Here is a 22,434-nt window from a genome sequence, read left to right on the forward strand (position 1 = left end):
AGGACAAGTCATGTTTTATGATACGTTCATGATGCTTTTTTTGTCAGTTTGGAGCTTGACCCCAGTCCTCATTCATTATAAAAAAAAAAATTTACCTTTTGTGTTTGACGGAAGAAATTAAGTCAGTTTGGAATGACATTAGGGTGAGGAAACTATGATAAACCTCTAATTTTGTGGTAAAATGTTTAAGACTAGATATTTAAAAGGAAGGAAATGCTAAGAAAAGACAAACATATTTGCAAGCAAGCAATCGTTCCAAAATAGAGACTTTTAGTAGGCAACGCCAGATTGATTTTATTTTATATGACATGCATCGTATCAAAACAATGCTTTAGTGCCAGAAAAAGCCCAAGGCCCATCGCTGAAACATGAAATGTGAGACCAGGTGAAGTTTATCACCATTTTACTAGTTTACCCAAAGAACATGACCGGAACTGCAAACTCATACTTTCCACTCGTTTACTAATTGCTTTTCAGCAAACAACATAATCACAGATGTAATTGATAAATCACCGTAACGCTGAAATAAAGTTGAACTAAAGGAGAATTCAGATCACAGGGGCCCTGTAAAAGATAAATGTCAGCATCTACAACGTGAACTTAAAATCCCACTTCATTGTTTTATTCAAAGCACTGATGTGAACAGCGAGTTATGGGAATATCCAAAGGAAATCAGCTGGAATGTGTAAAAGGGATTGGAGGGTCAGAAGGCAGGGTTCAGGTCTGGTTGTACCTGGAGGATGCAGAGAAACGATAACCTGCCACACAGCATGCAGAAATGACCCCTGGGTAATTTTACAATTATGAAATTCCTGTTTTTACAACCAAATGACAAGCTGGAGCAGTGGGGTGGTGTGTTTTTCTTTGTGGGAGGAGGGTCTTACTACCTGATCCCTGCTGTGTTGTTTCTAGTGGTTGATTTGTGACGTTTACAGTGGAAAATCTTTTGGGGAAGCAGCTTTTTATGGCAATAATTTGCAGAAGCTCAAGCAAAGACAGTGTTTTGCCAAACGGCATGCCATTTAAACCTCAACTTGGACCTCATCCATGAAAAGAAACAATTTTCCTTTCATAGCTATCACATGCCCGTCAAACCCACGCACAGATGCGTTATTCACACTCAGGTTGCATTAACCTATTCTTTGTTTTACCTTTCATTTGAGAGGTCGTCTGCTTGCTCATTTGATCTGGAATCACAGAACGAATGGGGAAATGTATGGAGAAAAGTCACGGATAAAATCACAAGTACGAAATGTTGCCCTGTATTCCCAGTACAGCTTGTAAACAACGCAAAGCTTTCCATTTACATGATTTATTATGTATACACTAACTAGAATTTACTCAATTGACTATTTCTCTTTCTTTCCAACATCCACCAACTAAACACACACACAGGCTACTTTCCCAGGGTTGTAAAGAAGGCATGGCATCTGAATCAAACGGAAATCAGCCAAAAACCACAGAGTATTTTCAAACAAATAAGTAGGCCGGGCCTATGTAAAGGTATGTAACCACTAGAGCCTAATGTCACGTTCACACACACAAACTTCAATGCCACGCATAATCCAGACAAAATTAAAGAGCTAAACTACATTTATATATATGAGACTGACTCTGCCTAGAGTCAACAAAGAGTCCCTCCCTCTTAGACACTTTTGCTTTTATGTTGCTGAAATTCACGTTTATAAATCTGCAATTTCATCCTTTGTTCGCAGCCAGAATAAAAGCTCATATACAGTAGCAATTTGTGTTTACTTTGCTGTTGTCATGATCCCGTGTTACAGCTGTGGACAAAAACTATTGGTTAAAATGTTAAATGTTATGTCACAATAAGGTTTCCTTTTGTAAAGGGCTTATAAAAGTGTTCTTAAATGACTATCAACTAATTTATAAATGCATTATAAATCATTGATAAGCATTAGAACTGCATGATTAAAAAGGGTAATTTCAACGCAATCCTGCCAAATAGTGTGCCATTTATAACTCACATGTTAGCCAGCAGAAATTAAATTAAAAGTGGCACTGAGAAAGAGCTTTGCCTCGAAAACATTTTGAACCTTTGTAAACCTTTTGCACCGGTTTTTTAAGGCCTCTGATGAAGCATTGAATAAAATATTTTTTGAGGAGGTGTAAGCCCTGCATATAATCATTGTGCGGATTTTAATTTCAGGTGGCTTCATGTTTTTTGGATCTACGCACTGGACTATCGGTGATTATCAACTGTGTATGAAGTCATAAGATCCATGTTCTTCTCACTTCTCACTACACGACTGTCTGGGGTACCGTAGATTCTGTTTTGTGCATACTACACATGTTTTAGTTTTTTTATTTTTTTTTTAACTGTTGGTGAGTGATAATTGGGGCTAAAGTCATGCAGTCTTTACCTGGGCAGAGGCTGTTTTTGAAGCTTTTGCACTGATTAATTAAAAAGAATCTGACACTGTAACTTATCACTGGCATGTCCAGCTACCTTCAGGCATTGAACAGTACACCTAAATCTACAGTCAGATCAGTGCTAACATAAAACATATCACTACAACTGATGATAAATGATAGTGTAGTATCAGATACATCCAATACTAAAGCAAATGATCTCTCTGAAATCCAACTGGAGTCATAGCACAAATGCTAACACATATGCAAACACACATACCACACACATAACCCAGTGATTTATGGGATGCAACAATGCCCGGCCTCTGACATGGTGATAAAGGGACAGAGTGCATTTGTTCCTACTGTAAGTGGGGTTTTCCCATTACACCACCTACTGACATACGCAGGCAGTTGTGGGTTGTACTGTACATCAACACAGAAACACTGGTCAACTTTACCCCTTCAGATTATAACTAGTTCGATACTGGTAAGGTATAATAAAAATATGGCTATTCATATGACATTCATATTATATAATATGCCGAAAGCTGCACGTCAAATAGATAATATGTCTGAATATGCAGTGTTCATAAAGAAATACCCAGATGATGTACTCTGCATGTGATGGACATTATACTATCCCATGAGACCACAGAACAGGAGTCATCACATTTGTAAATGGCAGAGAACAGCAACACATCCTAACGTCATAGGTGACATAATGATCGCATTATGGCGGATTGTATTCCTACTAAACACCTGAACACTTACATACTATACAGTACACCACAATTTGAAAAGATTGGGTTCAATAAGATTTTTAATGTTTTTGAAAGTCATTGGACGTCTCTTCTGCTCAACAAAGCTGCAATCATTCTAAAATATAGCAAAACAGTAATATTGTGAAAACTGTTTTCTATTTTTAGATATTTTAAAATGTACTTTATTTCTGTAGTGGTAAAGCTGAATCGCACGATCCTTCAGAAATCATTCTAATATGCTGATTTGTTTGAATGTTTAATTATTATCAAAACTCTGTTGTACTGCTTAATATTTTTGTGGACACTGGGATACATTTTTCTGGATACTTTGATGAATAAAATTCAAAAGAACAGTATTTATTTGAAATATAAATCTTCCGTGAGATTATAAATGTCTTTCCTGTCACTTTTGATCAATTCATTGTGTCCTTATTGAATATTAATTTCTTAAAAAAAATCTATCATGACCCCAACATTTTGAAAGGTAGTGTACATTTATTTCATTGAATGCAGAACTAACTGAAAGTCAGCTCATAAAAGAAGCTTTTTCACCCATTAGGCAGTAACAGTTTGTGTTGGTGGGAGGGACATTTTCATTCTAGAGAGCATTTGATTGGATGAAAATATGTCTAGTGCAGGATGAGTCACCAGCATTTTGGTCCATTTTCCCTGAAAAACACTGTAAATTTATAATGCATTTATCAGCAAAATGTGAATGCATGCACTAGCAAATGGATGAATTCACAGCTAAAAGGCTTCATAAATACAAGGTTGAGATGATTTACTGGATTCAGCTGCAGTACTCACAGTTTAGGTTTGGGTTTGGTGGGGAGAGGTGGAGCCTTAACTGCTGAAGGCGATGGAGGCGGAGCCGCTGTTTCCTTCTCACTTGAAGGTGACTGTAGACTCTCATGTGGTGTCTTGTTTAAGGCCTGACCATTTTGTAGAGGTTTGTCAGGAACACTTTCCTGAGGCTCTTCATCTGCGGAGACCTGAACAGGCAGCGCAGTGACACTGGGCCAGATGTCCAGCTCATTGATCTGGAAGGCCTCAGCACTCGGTGGGGTTTTGGGCGGGACTTCCAACAAACTAATCTCAGTTGATGGAGGGGGTGGAGGCGGGAATGATTGGTTGTCCTCAAACACACTGTCATCTCCAGATAATCCATTACTGGGAAACTCTTCAGCAACTAGAAATCCAAGATAACAGAAGACATAGTACAGTTCATTATAAAGGTGAGAACAGATTTCTTTTCCTATTAAGTGGGTGATGAAATCCAATCAGTCCATGTCACAGTGCACTTCAGTGGAATACAGAAGGAAATATGGAGTCTATGAGTCTATCAGTTCATAATTTCGTCATTGTTGAACAATCAGTTTTTACAACACTTTAACAATCATTGCAAAATGCTGAAACATTCCTGCAATGGAAGAAAAACTTGTTATAACTACCCATAATCCTAGATAAACTGTTAATCCACAGCTAAAACCTAATCCAAACCTTTATCAGACATGAAATCTGGCTGATATTGTCTCAGATTTACTTAAATGGCTCTATAGTAAACTTAAGGCTTAAGGACTCCTGGAAATATAAGTACACCCACTCTATCATTCAGTATAAACATCACATGCATGCCTCTCCTGTCTTTGCCATATGACACACAACTATCAGCACATACTGTATCCTCTCTCCTCACCCACACTCCGATCCTGGAGTGTTGTGGATAGGATGTGGCTGGTCGGCCTCATGCAACTGACATGTTTTCAAGATGAACCACAGTGGGCCCCATAAAATGTCATCGAACGATCACAGATGGAGTTGCTATGCCTTTTTTTGGAAAGGGCATTTTAGTTTTTTGTTACTGCTTTGTAAATAAAGTCATTACAATTCCTGTGTTACATCACTTATATTTACTACTTACATTTGAGAACATGCAGTAATGTTGAAACAATCAGCTGACTGTTTACTGTGCTTAATTTTGTTGTTTTCAGAGGTTTATACTTTGGCTCTCTTTCAACTCATGTCATATTACATATTACACTCAAACAAAAGAATACTGGACTCGGGTCATAAATAGGAGCCATTCATTTTGTGTATTTTGCTATATATTACACTGTTTGATCACTGATTTTTTTACTTGAATATGTTTCTTCAAATGTAAACCTCTGTTTGCACCAATATATCACCAGACTACTTACATATTTTCATTACCACTTTGATCTCAGATATAGTTATTGTAGATACCGTGTAAACACACCTGGGGTGACAGTGAGTTGTGCCGTGCTATTAACTGAGCCGTATTGGTTGGTTGCAGTGCAGCAAAACAGACCACCGTCTTCAGGGAATGCCTCTGCAATCACCAACGTACAGATTTCCTCTGCAAGACCAATCACAAGAGCCGTGGATTACAGAATCATCAATACCACATGCGAAACCAGACAAGAAATTAATTTAATCAATTACACATTAACACACATACTGTATAAGCATTCAAATTAATTTGCTCTATAAGCTACTGCCCGGTTTTACAATATAATCTATTTCTGCAATGGAACATCCAGGAATGCTTTCTCCAGAGATATGAGATTAACATAAATATTTCCTGTAATGAGGGAGGGGTGTAGACAATTAGATAGACAGGTGTGGTGAATCTAGACAGGTAATTGATGGTTACAGAGGTGATTCAATAGCAGAGAGAAGTCTACTGCGGCAGACAGAGGCTGTGTCTCATTCCTTTTCCATGTTTCCTATGAGGTGATTCAGTAAATTCAGTCACTAGCAAGGGCCTTGACCACTAAACACTGAGACAGTGATGACTCAATTACCTGCGACACCATTACAAGTGATGAGGCTCATATTAATGTAGGTGGTTTTGTCAACAAATATTGTTTTATAACTTTCATTAGTTTATCATGTATATTCACTCACTGTCACTGTTAAAATGAACACAACTATATTATGAACTACTGAACTAGTGAACAGACTGAGTCATACCTAACGATAGAGGTGAGAGTTAAAAGGTGAGCCATATACATGTAAGTGAAAGAATGTGACTCATAAGCCGTGTTGACATGCATGTATCCTGTTCATTTGTTCTGTTAATCAGACATTTTCAAGTCATATCTCCTCCAAACTGCATGTAGCATTGTGATGATGTCACAAATGTTTGGCTTACAGAGAATCATTATCTTGATAAATCCATATGTACACTTGTATCTGGAGGAAAGTGTTTTATGAATAAGAGGAGTGGAAAGAGGGGAAAGTGGAAGCAGGAGTAAAGAACTCACCGGGTTCTGCTGCTGATCTTGGCTCTGATGAAAAAAAGTGATATGTGAATTAAGAGAGAAACACAAACACCATAACAAATCACTAGTTATCAGTCTACCAATAAACCAAACATAGTTTCTCAAATAGTTTAAATAGTTACTCAAAGAATAGTGATTCTGTCAACAGAATGGATAACATTTTTACCTTAAACACAAAAGGAAAAAAATTTAAGAATATGGTGGTTACTCTGGGCTTTTCAAGTAAAATATAAGCTTGTAAATTTGCACAGTTGCTTTTTGTTTTATACTACAGTTCCCAGAAGAAAATGTAAATAAACAGTTGTTAAAAAATCTGAATTGTGTTTTTATGAGTCATCTGAATGGTGTCGCTCACATGAGATGATGAGTGAACTTATAATAGCCATCTAACTATTGTTCCGTCAACATATTTTTATACAAAATTTAGGGTTATCGCATACAAAAAATAAAAATAAAAACGCTGACCGAAAATGTCAAGATACACATCAAATCTTAAAATATGAATAAAAAAGTTTTAACAAATAAATTCCCTGATGCAAGGAAAAAACTTGACTTTGCTCTGAAATATCTGAGCAAAAGTCGGTCATCAAAATGATTCGGTATATTTACCTCCCAAAACTATCTTTCACGATCAGATACTGCCAAATGCAAAATAACATGACAGTGTTTGTCACTACGATTCGCCTGCACGCTTTGAAGCACAAGTCATTTATTATAAGTTAACATAAGTTAACTTATAATTACAGTTAACTTGTAATAACAATTTTTGTTATTATAAGTTAAATTCACAAATTTGGATGAGAAAAGCAGTGTGTTATCCCTGTCTGCATCTGTTGGCTTAGTTCAGCGCTTGTTTTTACAAATTAAATATGATGCATTTCCTGAATCTTGCAATGTCTGAAAAGTGACATATTGGAATCTGGTGATTGTCATGGTTTGTCTATGTCTATTGGTGTAGAGTGAATTGGCCTTAAAAAGCACTAGTATACATGTAATTTACATATAACTCAATGTTGATATATGACAGCCCAGCGTTTAACAACATTGTGGTATCTCTAATTAAAAGACACGAAGAACAGCAATTAGAACACTTGCTAAAGAACTACTGAATGCCTCTTTAAATTGTTCTCTTACTCTTCTGCAGGATCCGGAAGTCAGGGGAGTCCTGGATCTCCTGGCCCTCTCGAAACCACTGGACCTGCAGAGGAAGACTACCTCTCACCCGGCACTCCAGAACCACCACCTGACCTTCAGATGCCTGCGCGTCCTGCAACATCTGCAGAGCAAGAGAAGAGACAGATTAAAAGGTGTACAGTACAATCACTAATTCTTCTCTTTCTTCATCACCTCTTTCATTCACAAGTACATACTCTTTCAGACTGACGGCATAACAGACATAGAGGCAAGAAGCAACCCATAAAAGTAAAAAGGCGAAGAGTAGATTGTTTATACATGTGTGTGTGAGTTGGCTTCTGTTGTGTGTTCGTTCACTTTGAAGCTTTGTGTAAGTGTGTGTAGCATGCTTGTGGTTACACGTGACGTGTTAAAGGTTTATTTAAAGTTCAAGTCAAGAAGAATGTCTATGCAATCCAGCCATTTTATTTGTGTGCCTGTTTGTTTAGGACTATGATGATGACACGAAACCATCTATTATAAAAAGGCACATCTTCTCATTAGGAAGATTAAAGTCTCTCAGAAGAAAGATGGAGTGGGATAATGGAGAGATGGTGGGGGCTAAAAAAAACTTTTTTTCTTTAAAGAGGTGGAAAATGATTTAGCACACTAAACAAGCATTGCATTTGGCATTGAACTCTGAACTTCTGCCTAGGCCTGCACATGAGGCAGATGACAACTCACACACACACACACACACACACACACAGAGAGAGAGAGAGAGAGAGAGAGAAAGAGAGAAAGCCTGAATGATTTGGAAAAGCTCATACACTGATTAATCAATCCATTTCTCATAATATGTGTGTGTTTCTGAATGCTGCTAGAGATGCTCTCTGTGTGTGTGTGTGTGGCCATTTCATTACCTTAGTAAACGTAGGGGGCGCTTTAACAGGACCATCACCAGCATAGAGTGAAGAAACTGGACTCTGAACCTGAGAGAACGAGAGACAATGTGTGGTTATTATGGATCTTTCCGGAGAGCGTCCATCTGCTGTTGTCATTCTTGATTAGTCTACAGACATATTTGTACATGTGTCTGTTTCTCTGTCATTGTAGTAGATAACTTATTACTAGCTTACTAACTGTACTAACTTATTCTCGGTTTTAGGATTTTTTCTTGCAGCACTCTATAGTAGTTTGCAGTTTTAGTGTCAAAAAAAGAGGTATAGTCCGTGTGTGTGTTTCTTACTCTCTGTGGTGTGGTAGAAAGCGGCTGGACCAGAGTGGTGCGATGAGGTTGGGCCTCTGGGCTCTTTGGTGATGATGTGTGTATCGTCAAAGAAACTGAGCTAGTTTTCTTCTTTGCCCTGCATGAGAAAAAATAGTAGCAACACTAAAACAAACCTCATTTAGACCTGAGAGAACCAATCATCAACACTACAAAGTCATTCTTTAAGAAAACATTCACATATAAAGTAAAAAACACTTCTCTCATCTTGCAATATCCATGTACATTTGAAAAAAGAAAAATAGAGATTGTGACTGAAAGAAACGGGTATTTTGAGTCATCCTGGCTGAAAGTTGAAAACATTTTGTTAAGCTATGACAAGTGAATCAATCTTTTTGCTCTTTCACAGTCCATTAAAATTTCTTCAAGTGAAGTTACATTTTTATTATATGTGACCCAGTTTAGGGTCACATATAACAAACCAGGCAAAAATATAGATACAGCTGGGTTATATTTTGCCTCAGAATAAATCAGTGGTCCGAATTTGTTTCAGTGCTGGTCAGGGTTATTATATTTCACTAAAACTAAAACCCATTCATCTATCCATCCATCCATTTCCAAACTGCTTTATCCTCTGCAGGGTCACGGGAGGCTGGAGCCTATTTCAGAATTTTGGGCCACAGGAGTCTCAGACAATCCTGAATGAATGGCCATTCCATCTCATGGCCCACAAACACACACATACACACATTCCCACACTCACTAACAGGAAGTTTGAGGAGTGTTCAGTTCACCTATGCTGCATGTGTTTGGATTGTGGGGGGAAACGGTGATAAAGCAAAAACCATAAAAGCATTTTTGTTACTTATAAATAAATAAAAAGGTTAAAAATGTAAATTGAATAAATAAAAAAACTTCAATTTTTTATTTCAACTAGTTGCAAAGGCAACATTTCAAATTTTTTGCAGTTTAATTTTTAGTTTAAATGTACAAAGTTTAGTTTAACAATGTACAAAAATATCTAAAACAAAAAAGAAAATTAAAAAAAAAAGAAAAAACTAAACAGACTTTAAAAATAACACAAATGACATCTTAAATTAAATTTAAAATGGAAAATATAAAAATAAAATCATTCAAAATTATAATTAAAACTATAATATACTAAAAACACTAGTGTTAGTATGAAAAATAAAAAAAATTATTGTCTACTGTTATGTTACTGATGCCTGGGCAGATCTTTGCCAGACAATGAGAACATTAAATGGAAAGTGATATCATATTTGAGCACATAAAAAAAGCTGTATGCGCCTCAAATGGGCGGATATAGGTCCATTTAAAGTCTTAACAGTGTTTGTCTGATTCTTAAAACATTAGGTCATTTAATTTAAAGTGAAAGTTTCCAACAGCAAATATATAGAAATATAAGATAAGGCAAGTTAATAAATGGTATAATGTTGCAAATTATTTACATGCTCTCTGTGAGCGGTAATTCCTCTCTAACATGCACCACACACACACACACACACACTCAGTGAAGTAATATCCACTACACCGAATTTTCACTATGCAGTTTGCACCTTATAAATGACTTTGGATCTAATGAGAGCATTATCCCAAATGGGTGCGATGATGTCACTGGGAACCAGAGCCAAGCACTTAATAATTTGTGTAAACAGAAAGGAAAGATTGATAGGCCAGTAGAGGCAAGAGATGACAGGAAGAGAAATAAGTGGATGAGTTCAGAGGTGACTGAAGGGAGTTCAAGCGATCACACAAATTAAGAAGATTAGGCAACAAGATTCCTAAATTCTTGATTGATTATTGGCCTTCTAAGACAGCTTTGGTTATTATTTAAGGTCCCTTCTTTCTCAACCCAACCCGCCATGTTCTTCACGAGGAGCAATACAAACTTGGCTGAGGATAAATTAGGGGCTATTAGATAATACATCGCCAGGGCCAGGTAAGCTGAGGCCTGAGGTCAAAAGGTCATGCGAGGAAGAACATGCTGAAACACACATACTGTGGCATGGCTCCGGATCTAGACTTCGACACGGATCCTTCACCTTCTGAGTCTGAAGAAGAAGCACCTTCACAGAGAGAAACATAATGAAGAAATGGAAGAGAAAAACACTAATTCCTGGTTAAAACATTTTAGGCTGCCTGCTGCCTTCTTTTTACTGCAAAACAGCATGAATGAAATCCAGTCATTTTTAATAGCAATCCACATGAACAGGAGTTTTGTATAAAGGTGAAAGAGTTCACTGTGCAGATTTCACATGAACTGACCATGCTGACCAACAGAAATCTGCTTGGTTTGAAAGTGTCGTCTGTGTAAGCTATAAATTCTTGATGGATTATTAGCCTTCAGAGACTTCCTAATGGCCTTGGCTATTAAGGTCAGTTCATACCCAAACAACCCGCTGCGTGCTTCAGGTTAGATAATAGGAACTTTTATGGCACTTGGTGAATTAGGGGCTATTAGATAATACATAGTTAGGGTCGGTTAAACTGTCAGCTGAGGTCTAAAGTCAAAGGGTCAAAGGCCATATGAGGAAGAAGCTGCATTGATCCTTCACCTTGTGAGTTTGACAATGAAGCATCTTTACAGATTTTATCACTGAAATTACACTAATGTTATTGCATAATTTAAATATTTTGTGGTACAGCAAGTGATATTGTATTTTTGTATTTTAATTGCATGTGTTGCTAAATATTTTTTTTCATATTTATACACATTGTAATAGACATCTATCTATTTCCTACTCTGCCAAAACCTTTTTTAATCAGTATTGTTCCCAAGATAATTTGACTACAAAATTCTATTAAATAATACCTTGTAGACAAAATATCTTGAATGAAGTTTATTTTTAAAACCCTACTGACAAACTGTTTTTTTCTTAACTATAAACCTCATTATATTTATTAGACTTACTGTATGCTTAAAACATAAAAAGTCGATTTATATAGTTAAAAAGATGATTAGATGTTTTATGACCTCACCTTCTATATAGACCTCTGCAGAGGTGTTGTCTGCTCCCAGTGCGTTGGAAGCTACACAGGTGTACCTGCCGGTGTCGTCTTCAAATGCTTCAGTTATCACCAGAGTGTGCAGGTCACCATCACGACAGATCTGGATATCAGGGCAGTGGTGCAGCTCCCGCCCCTCACAAAACCACCTGTCCAGTGGAAGAGAGAGGACGGCATGTCAATCAATGGGTGTCCCAAATTATAGAGCTAATTGTTAACAATCGGAATGCAGTGCAAATATGCACTGATTTATCTCTCAAAATATAAACATTGCAATTAGGAGGAAACTACTAACCTATTAATCTCAAAAACTATATGTGTGAGAAAGAGGCAAAATAAATGGATATGAAAGAGGTCATGTTTACTGTAGATGTCTGCAATCCATTTTCTCTTCCAGTCTCTCTGTGTGTGTTTCAGTCTGGTATTACTAATCAGTCAAATCTCTTATCTGAAGGTGAGTCAGCTCTAAAGAGAATGAGTGCAGATTTTCCTCATTAGACTGGTATTTTTCATGCTCATCAACACTGCAGTGCTGTTTAAACTGTTTCATCAAAAAGAGTTTTTTCAAAGCTTAAATACTGTGCCGGCAGTAAAACATTTCAATGATAAAAGTTATGTATGGCTGTATCTGAAATTGCCCCCTATAGTATTTTCTCATCCATCACTCCTGAAAAAATGCATATTATACAAAGAATTAGGCATTGTCAACTATTGCTAAATAGCATTTTCAATGTTACATAAATTGCAAGTAGTCTATATTCTCAGAAATCAGACACCACTACAAAAGAGAGTCCCTTCAAATAGTGCACTATACATAAGGTTAGGGGGAGTGATTCTTGAAAAGCCTGTAAAATTGCAAATAGTAAAAAAAAAAAATATTATTTTTTTCTTTTTTTTGCCCAAATGTATTTGAAATAAATGCTAAACCAGTATGTTGCGAACAGGGAAACTTAATTAAATATATTTATAAAATCTGAAATATATTTAGTTTCAACCTACACACATAATAATACAAATACATAAATTCATACATAAATATATTATCGCAAATATTTTTTTGTATGTTTTTAAAAATATATTTTAAATGTACAAATAGTTTACAAAAATATACAAAAATTTGCCAAATATATTTGTAGAAATTATATGTACATAAATATATTTTGAAACAGATTTTAACAAATACAATCAAAAAGTATGCGGGTGACTAAACTTTGGCAGGATTTTGAAGTGAACATTCAACAGACACCTTATATTCATGAGGGATTGTTTTCTCTTGGATCTCTTGGATGGCTTTTAAACAGGTTTCCAGCTGCCATTGGTTGGCCAAACAAATAACCACGCCCCCAAAGAACACCACTGCATGCTGTGCATTGGTTGCATGTCAAAATTGCTGGGTAGGTCAGGATGCTCAAATAAATGGAGCAAATTTTAATTAGTGTCACATTAGTTATATGTTTCTTATGTTTTTGATAAAATGTCACTATTACCCTTTTTATTTATTATTCTGTGGCAGAAAAAAAAAGAATTCTGAGGAAAAACTCTTTTATTTTTAGAAAGTTTTAGAAAAAGTCAAAGTTGCGAGGTTTAACCCCACAGTTTTGAGAAAATAAGTCAGAATTGCAAGATATGAACTCAGATTTGGAACTCAGAAGAAATCAACATTAGAATCAAAATGTATATTTCAGAAATCAGATAGAGTGTCAGAATTGTAAGGAACCAAATCAGAACTCTCAATTACATTTAGATTTTATTTTTTATTCTGTGGCAGAAATAGTTTTCTATAAATATGGTAGTGTGTTGCAATGTTATAAATAAATAAATATAAAATAAAATTACACATATTTCCATCTTATCTGGAAATATGGACAAATAGTCCTGACAGAGCAAAGTCCTGACAATTCATATAAAATACTTAGCAGAATCTCTAAAATAGCTGAACACAGAAATTTAAATCAGTGTGTCTCTGTCAGGTTTTGTTGCTTAGTCATGACCTGAAGCGATTCTCAGACAGGGAGGAATGTTTAGATTGATGTGTGTGCACAGCTGGAATATGACACATCAAACACTCACACACCTAAAGGGGGACACCGCACTTCACTGTGACACACAGGCTGGGAATCATAAAGTCTCCAGGGAAAGTCCTTTACTCACCACACACACACACACACCAAATGCAATTTTTGTTTCTATAAATCAGTTACTTGAGATATCAGTGTGTGTTCTAACTCCCCGAGGCATGAATATGACAACTAGTATACCTGTCTCGAACACCTGTGAGTGTATGTTACGGGAACGGGAATCAATGACACACACCCACACACACACACATAAACACACAGTCTGGGTCACAGCAACTCTAAACCAAACCTCCCCAATACATCATATTGTGCCATTCATTCAAGCTTTCTTTGTACTCCAAGTGTCCCAAACCACTTTCATCCATTCATGAACCCATACAGAAGGACACACACACTTTAAAATCTGTCTGAAGTCGTCTGGAATGAATTCTGGTTTAGGCGCACAGCTGTTAATTCAGCTCGTCTCCAGATCTTAAAATACTCCGAGACATCATTAAGACTTCTATAAAGAATCCCAGCATTCCGGAGCCTGCTGAGTCCGTTTCATTCCATCCTGGCAGTCGAAGGCTTTATCCATTTTCTGCTTCATTCTAGTTACCAAATCAAGTTCCCTTGTCCAGTAAAAGGATAGTTCTCCCAAAAATGAAAATTCAACCTCATCCTCATCTCATGTTGTTCCAAAGACTTTGGTTAATCTTTGAAACACAAATTAAGATATTTTAATGAAACCTGAAAGGGTTCAGGACAGGTAACCACAAGTTAAAAATACAAAGAGGTTAAAAAGTCACCTTAAAATTAATCCACATAAATGCAGATTAATCTTGTGAAGAGATACAGTTGCTTTATATGACGAACAGGTTTAAATGTATTTATTTTATTAACAATTTTTTTTTACATCTAATCAATGATTGCCTCATACATTGTGCATCTGTGTTTACTATATATGATGCACTTTGTACTTTCAATGAAGGGACAGAAACCTCTCAGGTTGTGTTTTGTGTTTTAAAGATTAACCAAGTCTTATGTAAACGGGTGAGTAAATTGTAGAATATTATATTTGGGGTTAAATACTCTTTTAGATTTTAGATCTGCTTCTTTTTGTTTCTGTGTTTGAAATCAGATCTCTAAATATTGTTTCTTTCTCCATGGTTATTAAAGTGAAGGATGTCTGTTAAATTATAACTGTAATGTCTCTTCTGTGTGCTTTTGTAAATGTTTGAAACTGTTAGAGTCACTTTAGAACCCCTTTGTGAATCCTGGAAAGATTCCAAGACATTCCAAGGTTTGGCGGTTCCATTTCTCACCCTTCTGCTGTTCATGGCTCGGACAACAGCAGCTAATCTATCCCTCATCCTCTTTGACTCGTCAGTACACACAGAAAGAACAGACAAGCTTGTCAAGCAAGTATGTCAACACGTTATATCATATTCATGGATTCAAATGCTATTAACCGTTTTCAGAACCGAGGGTTAACAGTTGATTTAGTGGCATCAGATGAAACACATTTGTGTGCAGTGTTCAGCTCTCTATTTTAATTTTTTTCTTCTGTCTCTCCACCTCTCTACAGGCACACGCAAGCCAAAAACAATCATTTATCTAGAGAGCAAGAGTTATGGCAGATTTTACGGTGTGTGAGTGTGTGTGTCTGATTCACCACAGCATCAAACTAGCGTTTTGTTTCTGTGAGGAGGATTTTTCCCCTTAAGGATTATTGGTGGTTTAAATTCAGTTCCAAAAACACAAAACACTTAATAAAATCAAATTAAAGTTTTAGAAAATTGATGGCATAAGAATGTGGTGATTACATGTTGTCTAGAAAGTATGTCTGACAGCTATAGTTTCGGTAAACTTTATAATAATTATAATCAAGGTACAAAGATAGTAAAGGTGAATTTCTGTTTTACTGGCACAGTAATATGATTTTTTTAGCAAAATAAAGCGAACTGTGACATATTATATCCAAAAAATTTTCATACAGTGGACTACTAGTGAAATTGATTTAAAAAAGAATTGGGACCAAAAATTATTCTGACACTTCAGCCTCACCATCTTTTGTTTATGTGTTTTTTCCCGAATTGCTAATGCAACCTTTTTACCCCACAGACTAAACAAAATTACGCATTGTTTGGTAATTGATCAACAAATTATTGATAGTTGTGTAAATATTGTTATACAAACAGTTGTCCCATTACATACCTTTCTATCAAAGTTATCTGACATTATCAAGATGAATTTGTTCTGAAAGTTTAACTCTTTATTTTATTACCATTTTCTAAACTATAGCAAATAAACTGTGATAATGTACTGTAAGAAATGTTGAAGGTCTCTGAATAAATTTTGGTTTGATTGTATATTTCATTTTTATAGTGAAGACTATGCAGTGCTATTTTAGATTTAATTATTCGGTTGCTGTACCTGGACACCTACAAATTAAAAAAATGTAAACATTGTGTAAATAGAACAAATAAATAAATAAAACGAACATACAAATTAAACAATTGCAAAATGCCCCACTGGTACAACCTGCATCGGGGCCCCACAAACCCCAACTACGGCCCTGCCTAAATTAACAACTTACTATTAATAAGCAGCAAATAATTTTTTTTAATCGCAGAAAAAAAAAGTGTTTATGGTTTATTAATAGAGAGAATTGGACCTTAAAATAAAGTGTGACCCTTGCTTGTGTTTTTTTCCTTACTTAAAATACAGTTACTAAATGTACAAATGTTAATATAAATGAGTGTGTCCCATGTGTTAAGGGGGAAGCTCATGACAGGACACGAGAGTTAACAGAGGCTCGGGTCATCTATGTCCAACAGCTGGAATTTGTCACATAAATCACTGTGACAGGCAGACACGGTGTGTTTGTAATGTGGTGAAATCAGTCTACTTTCATTCTAAGACATTCTGCTTGCAAGACATCACTGTCATTAAGGTCAGGAAGCAGATGAAACGTGCATTAGCTTGAGTCTGCGTGATCACATTCAGATGGAGGAGCTTCTAATTGCTCGACTAAAGCATCATGTCCATGTGTTTCAGATCCTGCGTGAAGGCAAAATTTTTTGTGTGGTTTAGCGCAACTACAGCAAAATTAAGCCCAGATCTGGCATCAAGAGCATCTGTCGTCTTCACCACTTCCTCACTCAATCTACAGCTATTCCCTCATTTGTCTTCATTATTAATTCTCTCCTCTCTTTTCTCGAGTTACCACTTTGTAAGCATATTTCAAGAACCGAGGCACTTTTGATGAACTGCCCGACAACTCAAACCAACAGCACATACCAAACACGGGACCAAACACATCACTAGATATATACTGTGCATGTGTTAACTAAACTACAAACTAGTGACTATCAGGAACACAACTTATTTATCTCTATGCAGCTTTTCAGTTGAAATTAGTCAAACCAGCATGTAATGGCCTACACTGAAAAAACGATTTTGGGGTTCAATCCCATTCGCCTTTCTCCCAGAATGCACTGGGATATAATAATTGTTATAGTTGCATTGCTTAACAATTTATTAATTTTAGATTTAGTTGAAATTGAACATAATATTAAATAATTCAAAATCATATACAAATATTGAATTTGTTATTTTAAATGTGAAATTATGACTATAAAAATGTGTAAACATTTAAATAATAAGAATTCATAAATATAGTTCTAAATATAAAGTATCAATAAATATATGCAGTGTATATATAACAGCTCAACAAAATCCTCTTCTTTTTTTTTACTATATGCTGAAACAAATCTAGTCTTTAAGACAAAGCTTGACTTTAGTGCAATGTGCATGGATGTTAAACCTGCCTCAAAAACACCCAATTCTATCTATTATAAACTCTTGTCACCCAAATATGTTGAGAAATAAAGGCCTTATTGCATTGCTTCATGACTACTTCATTGTGTCTGTCTATATCGCTGACCACAACTCACAAACAGACTGGAGAACCATGAGCAGTCAGCCTCAGTGCCCTACAGGGAATTCTCCCCATCATCACATGGAATGACAAGTGTGGCATGTTTATTCAACATTTTATGATTTAAAACAAGTGACTGTCTTTTCAGCCATGCCATGAGTGCCATGTTTAGGATGGCATGTCTTGAGACCTGTGCACAGCATCTAGCTGTTTTGAATAAAAAAAAAGTATCTCAGAAGGTAAAAAGACCTACTGAAGCAGTTAGACCAGCTTAGTTCTGATGTTGTCACCTGTTACGAAACAGGTTATCCCAATAAACCATTAAATAACTGAAGAACAGTTTCAGAAAAACGATCTATGGGCTAAAACGCAGCTTGTCACGGTAATGGAACTAAACAAACAATGTGTTTGCCATAAACACCTGAACGTGTTACACAAGACGTCCCTGTTTAGGAATCCTAGTTCAGTTTTCCACTGGAGGTCTACTGAATGCTTTACACTAATTAGATGTGAGTGGATTGGGTTTAAAAGCTTACAGGCAGTAGTGGAGCTTGCCATTTTGGTATGTGGGTGCAAGTGAGAAAGCCTGTTAGTTTCAATCACTAGAAGTTGGAAAATGCCTATATCAACCACCAGCTGCAAAGAGGAAATGGCCCGAAACGGTTCATAGTATATTATTCTAACAAATAGCTATTAATAATAAATGCATTTATTTATATTCTATATATATATATGTATATAATTAATGAGTCCAGTATAAGTTTGTTGTTGTTGTTGTTGTACTTTGCTCATTTATGGATATACACTATATTTTTGGCATCAAGCATTCACAATTATATACATAATTGTAAAGCATACGGGTGGTGGTAGTAATAATAAATAGAAAGCATGGCAAGTTTTGCTTGTGTTGCCATAGTAAGATGTCAGTCATATCCACAAACTGGACTTAATGACCAATCATTATGGGTAATTACTAAACCATATAAACTAATTCATCAGCATCCATCACAGCCAAACACTGTGTGTGTCTGTGAGAGAGAAAGAGAGGGACTGGTGCAAACTCCTTCTCTGCTTCTTGTGGTTTGGCCATGATGTGGCCAGTGTAACACAGCCTCCCTATTTAAACTTTCCATCTACAACAGAAAATAACAACAAGTCGGAGAGTATGTGTGGATACTGCATTCATTCACTCCCTCATTCTCACATGAAAAAGACACACACTTTTCAGTCAAACTTACAGTAGTGCCAAGTAAAAGGGAAATTTTATCTCTCGCACTGTCAAGGTTGTCTCCATTCTTGCACTTTCATAATCAAGCAACAAAAGTCAGATACATGTCAATTGAAATTATCATTGTGTGGACTACTGGAAGTGATCACATAGAGAAACACAAAGGACTGGACAGAAATAAGAAAACGCCACTCACTGCTTCCGTGGATAATTATAAGCCACTTTCAAAACCAAGGCATACTGATCTTCTGGCAAGAGTCAAACAAGTAAAAACCCCAAGAGTACAGACCAAGGAAGTTTGATGGTCAGCGTTAAACACTACTGAGGCTTTCAAGGAAACCAGTGCTGGTCTTATTCTGAAAAATAAGAGCTTTTTGACAAGAAACATTTGGCTTCCACTACAAAAATACAGATATAGCAGCATAGACTGTGCCGAAGTAGCGATTTATACAGAAATTACAATTACAGAAATCATGTCGTAAAGTTTGTGATGTTTTAAATATGAAATTATGACTATAAAACATGAAATGATGGATGAAAAGAGATATAAATAAAATACATATTTATTCTGAAGAAACACTGGATTGAACTATAAAAATACATTTATTGCCTCATTCACAGAGCAGAAGGGATTAAATGAGACGGCAAATTACTGATTATTAATATGAAATAATGTTATGATTCATATAACAATCTTATGATTATTAATATGAAATAATGACTATAGAAACATGAAACTAATAATATACAGTAGGTTCTTGAATCTGGATGCACAAATCCATTATAATTGTAATAAATAATACAGTTTTTGTGTCACAGAATCTAGTTTTAAGAGTTTTTTAGGCAATTATGTAGTTGTTTAGACTTCAGATATGTAGTTTGTTAATATAAGATTCGTTTTGACATTTTCAGAGTGAGCTCCAGGGCGTGGTTTAACATGAGTTATTATTTGTTTTGGGTAAATGTAACTCATTAATATATTATTATTTGCTCCAGAGCAAAAAGTTTTGGCTTGTGGAAAAGTCAAAAGTTATAATTTATATTATATTTTATATATATATTTTTTTTAAAGTGCTGCCTTTGCATTTTTGACTGAATGGCTGTTGATCTGTCTGTATATCGACGTGTGATATTGCTCATATGACAAGGAACATTTGATTAACCCCCTTCAGTTATATTAACCTATGTGCAATGATCACATAATAAAATAAATAAATACATTTCAAAGTTTAATTGTGAAATTGCTGTGGTTGGGTGTGTGTAAATTCTATTGATCTCTTTCTGTATATGCCCCATATGCACTTCATCTTTTGAAAGCTGCTGGATAAATCCACCTTTCTTGTTCTTCCTCCTATGTTTCTTTTTCACTTGCTCTCTTTTCATGCATGAAGACCTGAAATAATCCGATTTGACTTTCCATGAACTTGGCATATCAAGAGACCTGAAATTCAACCGGATCCGTCAGTGGATCTGTTGGAGATGTTTTGAAAGAATATGCTTCATGTCACTGACATCCGTTCAGACAACACCTCAGAAACAAAGAAAACAAAGTCTGGAGCCAGAATTAAACACTGACCAGCTTTGAGAGACAGTCTGAGAGAGTGGGGGTGGGGTGGGGTGGGGTGGGGGTCGCATGCATGTCTGACACTAAAAAACAAGAGTAAGTGCATGTGTGCAAGCCGTTTCCTGATGTTCATGACAAATGCGGAAGTCTCTGAGCGTAATCACTTGAGTCATTTTGCGCCTGGTTACAATTGACATCACAGGTCAGATGTTAAAGGTCAGAGGCAGGGAAGAAGATTGGAATGGAGAGAAGACCGCAAGAGATGCCCCAAATAGAAATACTGATAGATGCATCTGCAGCAGCTGAATTATGAAGTGCTTGTAAACACACACACACACACACAAACACAGATACCATCCCACCGTACTCTTGACATTTACCAGCCTGTGTCTAACAAAAACTCCACCCACTCACACTTTATTATAAACAGTATGAATAATGAATATGTCATTTGCCATCTCAAATGTGGCACAAAAGATGCAATTATAAATTATATATATATATATATATATATATATATATATATATATATAATAAAAAAGGGAATACAATTATGGAATACTGAATTAATAAATATTTACTCTGTCAGGACAACTAACTGTGCTGATGCTGCACCAAGAGACCATATAATACGAAATAGTTTATTGCATTGCTCAGCACATCATATTGCATTTATTAATTTATCTAGTTTAGAGATAACTTGACAAATCAACTTTATCTTCACTGATAAATGTGATAGTCAATAAATAAAATTCTCAGATAAAAAGCATAATACAGAAGATAAGATTTTAGAGTATCAGATAAACCGATTTATAACACTTGTTTACATAAATATTATAAACATTCAAAAATTATTTGTCAAAATGTTTAATGTCAAATATAAATGCCTGTATTAATTTAAGGTATAAAATAAAATCTTTGGGCGGAAATGATTCTTAAATGTAGTAGTTTTTAAGCTGATGGAAGCAGAGGGAGGTAAATGATAACTAAAGCAACTTTTCAGAGTTCAAAGTTCGGTTGAACTTACCTGAGCTCTATGCTTCACTTGCTTCTTAAAGTATAGCCAAAACTGCCAATTAATCATGCAGATTTTGTCTGTATGAAATGCTACACACTCCCTTTGAATGCCTACACAAGTCTGAGAGCTCCTTCAATCACTCACACATGTACACACTCTCTGCCACTGTGGGTAGAGCTGTGACTGAAGCACACTTCCAGCTGAAGAGAGAGAGAGAGAGAGAGAGAGAGAGAGAGAGAGGGAGGGAGGGAGGGAGGGAGGGAGGGAGCTGGAGTATGAGTAGAGACAGAAAGACTCGCTGTAACTGGGAATAAAGATTCAATGGCACTCTAACCCTTTGGCATACATCCAGCCCACTCATTATTTTTCTCTTATTCTTTCTCTCTTTTGCAAATCGCTTCAATCTTTAACGTCGACTTCACCCTGCATCTCTTCAAATTAACATTCCCATGTCACAGGAACTATTTGACTTCGGTCGACCATTAGAATTGGTCTTGAATTAAATTCAGTATTTCTTAGAAACTGAGTAACAACTCAAATGTGAGTATACAGCTTTCTGGGTGAATGGAGGACATTTCTTAAAGGGACAGTCACAGTATGGTTGGTCTCACTGACCAGACTTAAATGCCACCATTCTGCAGTATAACAAAGAATGTACTGCGATCAGTGTTACATGCACACCCTATTGCAATTAAAATCTAAATTAGGACTTTATTCCCAAAAATGTCATTTTGTTTCTTTACAGCTATTGGATATTCCTGTGTACATGAAAACAACATTTTTCAAATAGACTAAGACAAAGATATTTTCTTTC

General features: G+C 36.0%; 1 protein-coding gene across 4 annotated transcripts in view; it reads right to left on the reverse strand.

Moving 5' to 3' along the window:
• The window catches only part of LOC132106859 (palladin-like), an 81,023-nt gene that overhangs the window by 32,093 nt on the left and 26,496 nt on the right, over window positions 1–22,434 (reverse strand). For 3 of the 4 annotated variants that reach the window (XM_059512917.1, XM_059512914.1, XM_059512916.1), the window contains exons 3-11: window positions 11,784–11,959; window positions 10,804–10,870; window positions 8,805–8,922; window positions 8,479–8,547; window positions 7,577–7,718; window positions 6,425–6,448; window positions 5,395–5,514; window positions 3,945–4,326; window positions 1,152–1,187 (exon numbers count right to left, since the gene is read on the reverse strand). In XM_059512917.1, coding sequence (XP_059368900.1) covers window positions 1,152–1,187; window positions 3,945–4,326; window positions 5,395–5,514; window positions 6,425–6,448; window positions 7,577–7,718; window positions 8,479–8,547; window positions 8,805–8,922; window positions 10,804–10,870; window positions 11,784–11,959 — 1,134 coding nt within the window. The remainder of the gene's footprint in view (window positions 1–1,151; window positions 1,188–3,944; window positions 4,327–5,394; window positions 5,515–6,424; window positions 6,449–7,576; window positions 7,719–8,478; window positions 8,548–8,804; window positions 8,923–10,803; window positions 10,871–11,783; window positions 11,960–22,434) is intronic. The other variant, XM_059512915.1, reaches the window with a different exon arrangement.

Source organism: Carassius carassius, chromosome 27 (genome assembly GCF_963082965.1).
Source record: "Carassius carassius chromosome 27, fCarCar2.1, whole genome shotgun sequence".
Classification (NCBI taxonomy): Eukaryota; Metazoa; Chordata; class Actinopteri; order Cypriniformes; family Cyprinidae; genus Carassius; species Carassius carassius.